At 36.9% G+C, this 7,777-nt stretch overlaps 1 protein-coding gene across 1 annotated transcript; it reads left to right on the top strand.

Annotated features, from left to right (window-relative positions):
* Positions 1-2,781: 2,781 nt before the first annotated feature.
* On the top strand, positions 2,782-5,405 carry LOC129376268 (uncharacterized). The gene is made up of 6 exons (XM_055055830.1): positions 2,782-2,892; positions 4,193-4,426; positions 4,553-4,787; positions 4,860-4,913; positions 5,006-5,269; positions 5,365-5,405. Exons 1-6 carry the CDS (start codon positions 2,782-2,784, stop codon positions 5,403-5,405), a joined length of 939 nt encoding a protein of 312 aa, XP_054911805.1.
* The last annotated feature ends 2,372 nt before the right edge of the window (positions 5,406-7,777 follow it).

Here is a 7,777-nt window from a genome sequence, read left to right as displayed (position 1 = left end):
TGTCATCGACCCTTATTTTCAGAAGTTGTTTTTTTTCTCAGTTACCAGGTATACATGGATATTGTTCATTTTATTATTAAATATTGAATTATTATCACTATTAAATTATAATTTTACTGCAAAATCAAACAGTTTTAGATATATATTCAGGACCATTTTATTTTCTTTAATCCATTCCATCACTGTTTTTATTTCCTTGTTTGTAATAGTGTCTAGTTTTTTAGTAGTTAATGCTGATGTATATGTGCTTGAGTCATCTGGATACCTTACTATGTTAGCTTTATTAAACATCATGGAGTGCAGATTATTCATTTTGGATAAAACGGGTAAGTAACAGCAGAGTGATCTCACCAGTAGATGTCGCCAGCACTGCTGTCCAACATGTGGTGAAGAAAGCGCAGAGCCAAAGAGCGTCTTAGTGACTCATCTACATTCCAACCCTCACCTTTAGTCAGGAAACATGAACCAGGACCAAACTGAGGAGGTCCTGGATATACAAGAGGCTGAAATAAGCTTCCTTCTTATGAGGTTTTCCATGTAAGTCCCAGATGAAGGAGATTCCAGGGATAATCAGACCTCACTGGTGGTACTATAAATCCTTTCTGGCCTGGAAAGGCCTTTGGGATCCCCCAGAATGAATATTATTAGGAAGAGTTAAGTCTGAGGCTTACTGCCCCTAACAAAATATTTCCTGAGAAGTGTAAGCCAATTAATAAATGGAATGTGAGACTCTAAATACTTACCTGAAAGCATTTCCCTGTTGATTGTCTGATCATTTTTAGACGACAGAAACGTCCTGAAACGAATCCTGTTCAGACACTTCAACCTGGACCAGTATCTGAACTTCAGAGTGAAACTTACACGGATCCTGTTAAAGGTTCATTATTTCAGAGGTAAGTTTGGACTATTGTCTACACACCATCTCATATCTCCATGGAGACACAAACCAATCCAAGTCTATAAACTCCTCTATCTGACTGAAACTGTTGCATTTTAAGGCCTATTACTCACCATTTTGGATCAGCTTAGGACAGAAGAAAGACTAATTTCTCTGGACACTGAATTCAACATGATTATTCAATGTTATATGAAGAGTTTTAATGTTAGTCAAAGCGTAACATTCTGGTCCTCATAGACTTTTTCAGCTGTTTGATGTTTGTAAGGATGTGTGCAGAGGGAGGTCAGAAATTTGTTAAAAATCCAACCAGATCATAAATCTCCTCAGAGTGACTCCTGTTTTAATATGGCCTCATCTAGGAGCTGGAACATGATTACAACATGTATGATAAGTGTATCTTCTCCAGCTGATAAAATGTTTATAAAAATTAACCATCACTAAAATTTGCATCATCTTTGGACCCAAAGTCCTCCTGAGGATGTGAAGAAAACCTGGAGGAAGATTTGTCCCAAAGGGGACAAGGATGCTGTAAGTGACCGTCCATCTTCTTTAAGCTAGTTGTTCTGGAGTGCTGTTGGTTTGTTCTTGTTTGTGTGTTCTAGCTTAATTCTGTCACAGCTGATTTTAAAGTCAGATTTTCACTGTTATTCATACATTTGCAAATGTCACTATTTCAAACTAAATTCTTTGTTAAAAACTATATATATAGAACCAAATTCAATATATATTTTAAATATTTAGTTCTATATATTTTGAAAAATAAATGTTAATTTTATATACTTACTTCCTTATTCATGTATTAGCACAAAATGGATGATGAGCTTCTCTAGCTTCCTCACCACTGCAGCCAGTCTGACGCAGTCACCAAACCGTCACCAAACAGTCAGAGCAGATCAGACTCATTTCACTCTCTTCGTCCACATTGCAATAAATTATTTGCCGGTCGCCAGTTGCCAGTTGTCAGTTGCAACTGTTGCCATGGCCTGTTGCCATGGCGACAGGCCCTGGCAACTGGCGACAGGCGAGCATTGTCAATTGACATCCAACGCTTGCTACTTTAAATTCTGACTCACCTTCACGAGAGGGATGTTAATTGAGATTACATTATCAAAACTATCTCAAACTAGGTTTCAACTCCCACAAGAGTTGCGTCACCTGAAAATCAGCACAACCCTCCATGCAACCAACTCTAACATGTGTCACCAAATGTCCTCACATGCCTTCATCTGAAGGGCTATTCTCAAAGAGATTCATAGGTCTATCTTATTTAGAAAGGGTAATTCATGGACAGCTACTTTATCTGCTGAGATGTACCACCAAAAAGAACTCAAGAACTACTTTTTACATTATTCTTAAGATTTTACTTAAATCTAAAGTAACAGTATAATTCAGAAACACCTGTTGTCCACTGACATCCAAACACACACCATCACATGCCCTTCTGTGCTGCCATGTGAAGCCACGTCACGAGTCCAATTATGATTTGCCTCTCTCCTCGAATGTCAAAGGTCACCTGTCAAAATTTTTGATTGCACCATTAATGTTTTTTAACAACACTTGAGAATTTTTTTAAAAAAGACTTAAAATTTAATGAGGGGCTAATAACTTTGACCTCAACTGTATATAAACTAATATTTCAGTCTTAGTATTCATCATACCTTCCTGGTAAGGCCTAGATTTTTAAATAATAATAGATGAAGGCATGTGTCCAGTACTGGCTTTATCTGATGCTACACATGTATGGTATGAATATAATTCAATCTGGAGAGACTGAGACAGACAAAAACATAGATTAAAAAGTCTTATTGACATAAATGAATTAAAGTTCTTTGGCGTTCGGACCCTGGCAGAAGATTTTGTGCCGTGAATTGAAATAAGCTCGGATGAGCGCTCCGGATGTTGATGAGGGATGTCTTCCCCTGTGGGCCCGTACACTGGTGATCAGAGAAAGGATGGCAGCCTGGGAGAATGCAGGTGGAGAAGGGGTGGAGGTGGTTTGAGCACAGCTGGAAAACAAATGATGCTATGGATGAGGATCTTTATAAGCGGGAACTTGATTGGTGATTGGACGTGACGGGGGTATGGTCCCGTGTCGAGGTTGGTGGTGGATAGCGTGACGCGGTAACTGGATGATGCAGGTGAGGCTAAAGAGTCTTCTAGTTTGAATTTACGCCAAGGCTTCATTTTATCTAAAATGTACAAGATATTATCAACAAAATCAATTCACATTCACATTTTAGTCAATTAACTTCCTAAGCTATTAACACAGAACCAAAAAGAACTGACAAAAAGACACAAAAATAAAACTAATACTAGAAGTAATGATAGAACCAATAAAATTAAATAAAAAGCCAACCAAAGTTCGAGATAACTTTGGTGAGCTGGAAGTATTATTTTCCAGAAGTAAATAATACTTCTGGTAAATTAGTATTATTTACTTCTAGTTGTAAAATAAGAAGTAATTGTATTGTTTATTTATAATAGTAATAGGAGAAGTAAAAATAAAAATACATAAAATAGAACCAAAAAAAATTGCAGTGATGTCATAGTTCAGTGTGATTTACAAATAATGAAAATTGTTGTGGAAAAAATAACCCCTAAGACTGAAGTCATCTTCAAATTAAGGGAGTGCACCCAAACAAACTGCCGACTGGATATAAGTCTGATCCTTCACAGCAGCAGTTAGGATAGCCTTTGTGGTGAAAGGAATACTTTATTTGAGTGGATCAGATTCACAGGCAAGTACTTTGTAGACATTTCTCAAAGTACATGAAAAAAACTCTTCAGAGTGTCGCAGCTGGAGTTTCTCAACAGAGGATCTAGTATATTGGGTTTTAAAAACCTAGTAAAATACCTTTTCGGTCAAGGAATGGAGGCTGCTATCGTAGCCCTCTGCAGGTAAACACATGAAGAGACTTTCATGTCTCGAATGAAACCCAGAAAAATAGGCTTTGCAGACAGTTCTCTAGTGAACACGTTGAAGGTTTTGAAATAAATCTTTCAAGTCAGAAGGTTAGAAGAAAAAGGTTCAAAGTTCTTGTGTGTCAGTTGAAGGTTGACTCCAAAAGCAAAGCTTAGGTCTTGCTTTTGTAGTGGTTTTTGTAGCAGATTTGTACCTGATGAGTTCTAAGTCTTATTGCAAGGAGGTAGTTTGAGAGTGGTATCTCCAGCACAAGAAATAATTAGGAATTAGATCCCATCAGTTTGTTAATAAAAATGGATTCCAACAAGGGTAGGCTTTATAACAGCCTTCGTGGTGATATATACATTGTTCCTTTTATCTGTTTTTTAAAGGAAACAAAGGAATGGTTGAAGGACCATCTAGATGATCTGGATAGCAAAGAGTTTAAGCGCTTCCAATGGTATCTTCAGACTGCAGATGAGTCTGACTTCCAACCAATCAAAAGGAGCCGTCTGGAACATGCAGGCATATTGGACACAGTAGAGCTGATGTTTCAGATGTACACCACAAACACCAAGCAGGTGGCAGACAAGATTTTCCAGAAGATCATTCCATACCAAGGACATGTAATTGCATTTACCTTTATTACTTACACAGGAAGCTCCTTAACTCTCATCAGACGGACTATGAGTTCAGAGAAGGTTTTCTTGACTGGTATAGTGCTAATAATGAATCTTTTTCAACTATGGCAGGAATTTAAACTTTGGCTTCTGGACAAATTGGAAGACCTGAATAAGAAGGAGCTGGAATTATTCCAGCATCACCTTCACAATGCAGATGAATCAAAGGATGGCTTTGGACCCATCAAAAGATTCAAGCTGGATGGTGCAGACATACTGGAGACAGTAGATGTTATGACTAAGACATACCACCCAAAGACCAGGGATGTCACAAAGAAGATCCTGAAGAAGATTGAAAGCAATAAAGGTCTGTCTGATGGAGAGAAACTTGAAACATTAGAAGAAGCTCCTGCTAAACATTTATTCTGATTCCCAACAGACAAAGTTATACCTGAAACTGAGGACCAGATGAATTCATCTTCTCCAAGTGAAGGTACAACCAGTATGGCTTCCATGATCTGGCCTTTACAACTTCACAAAAATCCCATCAAGGAACTGCAGTGAAAAGACTATTTCTGCTTACAGAGAACGAGCTCAACACAATTGTTGAGGAATTTGTGAGGAAGGTACCAAAAGAAACCTTGACACAATTTACAGATGATCTCATTAGTGAAAACATTTTGAATCCATCGGAGAAGGAGGAAATCTTTCGAAACCACACCAGACTAAACATGGCCACCTGCTTAGTTGACATAATGAAGGACAAAGGAAACTCCAAAGAGCTGATCAGTCATATTCAAACCAATTATCCACAACTATTGTCTGAGGAGCAGTCACCTTCTGACCCAGGTCAGTCCACAACTTTCTAATGACAGCTGTTTCTCTTTTCTTTACTACCATGGCTACAGCTAAACACCATCTCATGTTGTTTTAACTTTCTCCAGGTCAAGAGTCTAGTGAGCGTCGCTTCTCTGGAAACACGTAAGTTCAACAAGTTCTTCTAAAATCCAGATTCAAATCAAATTTCTTAAGCTGGCCTTCCAACATTCTGATCCAATCATTAATTTGAACTAATGTCAGTTTGTTTTGGAGTTTAGTCAATTAAATTCCAAGTATGAGGAGTAGGGAGGGATCAGTGGAATAGCACAAAGCTTGTTTATATCATATTTGTCCGGCAGATCCCAGGAACTGAAGTTCCAGGATTATCAGTGGAGTACCACAGGGCTGCTGGGTCATTTTTCTCAACTATATGTTTGCTATACTGACAAGATCCCAACCTCAGCTCCTTGCTGAAAAGCTGCTCGCATGAGACTAATTTAACTTGATAAGTGTTTCCCATTGTCAAAATTCAGTGTGTTTTGTGTTAGTCTTGAACCAGACAAAGCAATGGTGAAATAGTGTATTCAAAATCTCATTGAATCTTTAAGTTTGAACCATGCTCCAGAGCAAGGCCGATATGTTCTCTTGCACTGGTAACAAGTCGGTACCAGGATGAAGCCTTGTGATTTTATGCCAGACTCAGTGTGGAAACAGAATAAACTAGTGTGAACAAAGTGTTGGCACTGGTTTATCACTGAACCCATTTTAGCTAAATATCACCCTCTGATGAAATGTTTTAATTAGTCTGTGTTGGAGGATCAGTCATCTGGAGCCATCGCCATTTCTGGTTGCATATTTCTGAGTATAAAATGTTAAAGCTTTAGAAACAGACATATCAAGTTTAAGAATTTGCAGTAAAATCCAACCAGATGATAAATCGTCTCAGATTGACAAACACATGTTCTCAAATGGTCTTCCTAGAGTTGAAACATGATTTCAACTCTCGAAAGTGACACAAGCTAATCTTCTGTATTTGATATTTCTATAAAAATGTGCATTCACTAAAGATAGCATCATCTTTTGACCCAAAGCTCAGAGGACGAGAAGAGAATATTACGGGCGATCTGGCCTGAAGGAAATGATGCAGTAAGTCATCCACCATCTTCAAGCTGTTTGCTATTGAGTGCAGTTCGTAAAATTACACAATATAAACATTTATTGAAATATTTTGGTCAATTTATGGTAACTTATCATAAAAAAATAAAAAGGATGTTAATTTTTCAAAGTTGTTTTTTCACCATATTTTTGTTCCAAATGAAATATTTGTTTTACAAGCAATATTGAGTTAACAAAGTGCATATTTAGCTCATAATTAAATGTTTAGTTTCAAAGTAAATGTTTATTTTGTGACACAAAAGTCTATTTTACAAACGGACAATTTAATTTCAGAACCAAATACTTAATTTCAATCTAAAATGGTAGAGCAGTTACTCAGATTTAATATTTCCCATATTAAATGTTTATTTGAAAACGAAACATTAAATTTCCAAACTAATTATTTCATTTTCAAAGTAAATATTTAAATTGAATCTAAATATTTAGCTTGCTATTTTAATATCACATGATAGTGATGGGTAGGTCAGGAACGTTTTGGCTCTAGTAGATCTTGCTTTGAAGTGAGCCAGTGCTCTGACGATCTGCGATACCTTGTCAGATTTTCCTACCATAGTGTGTCCAGATAGCTTTGTGTGTCTTTGTGTTTGTTACCTTCCAAAAACCGCGACTGTGATGTTTACACACTGAAGACCATCACAGTTAGTATTGATCTTAAATATAATAACCAGAAGTTAATCTTTATGTGACAAGACTGAAGTTGCGGTTTTAACATCTGAAAGAAAATTAGATGAATGATGAAAACTTTTCTGAAACCACCAGAACATTGTACCCATTTAAAAGAGCTATGTGTGCAACTGCTCTAAAACCCTTAATGATGGTAGTGTATATGTTTGACTTGTAAATCTAGTACGTGTAGACAACAATGCTTCAGTGAGCAATCAAGCAGTAGTTTTAGATATGAAACAAGATGACAACAGACTCATAATATAATTGTGCATGAAGATTTGAATAAATTAATCCATTACTTTGAGAGAAGCAAATGAGAGTATGCCACAGCCACAACAAATATGAAGGAAGAAGAAAACCTGTGAGCTAGCGGATTTCTTCCTATTTATCGTTTCAGAAAAAAAAAAAAAAAAAACTGCAAAGGGCTGCCCCCAAGTGGCCTGGAGCCACAGGACTTCATTTTTTTTAGGATATATTTGGAAAAAGATTTTAAAAAATACTGTGATTGTGTGTTTGTGAACTATAATAAAGTCCATGTGGCTTAAACAATTTAAAGTTGATATGAATACTCGCACGAAACACACTGTATGAGATTTTAGACCATTGCTGGGCCAGATAAAATGGGCAACACATCCCCACACCGGAGAAGAGCAGACTGCATTAAGTTTTTGTCTGCAGTTTAAAGATATTTTATAA

This window comes from Poeciliopsis prolifica, unplaced genomic scaffold, assembly GCF_027474105.1.
Source record: "Poeciliopsis prolifica strain line A6 unplaced genomic scaffold, Auburn_PproV2 SCAFFOLD043, whole genome shotgun sequence".
NCBI classification, from domain to species: domain Eukaryota; kingdom Metazoa; phylum Chordata; class Actinopteri; order Cyprinodontiformes; family Poeciliidae; genus Poeciliopsis; species Poeciliopsis prolifica.
The sequence above is the reverse complement of the archived record's forward strand: the minus strand, read 5'-3'. Positions and strand labels throughout refer to the sequence as shown.

What these genes read in the sequence shown, in the direction of transcription:
- LOC129376268 (XM_055055830.1), top strand. Translation starts at nt 2,782, where the DNA reads ATGAGCGCTCCGGATGTTGATGAGGGATGTCTTCCCCTGTGGGCCCGT. An exon ending in TCATTCCATACCAAGGACAT is followed by an intron (nt 4,427 to 4,552) that starts GTAATTGCATTT and finishes CAACTATGGCAG; the next exon opens with GAATTTAAACTTTGGCTTCT. An exon ending in TTCATCTTCTCCAAGTGAAG is followed by an intron (nt 4,914 to 5,005) that starts GTACAACCAGTA and finishes TTCTGCTTACAG; the next exon opens with AGAACGAGCTCAACACAATT.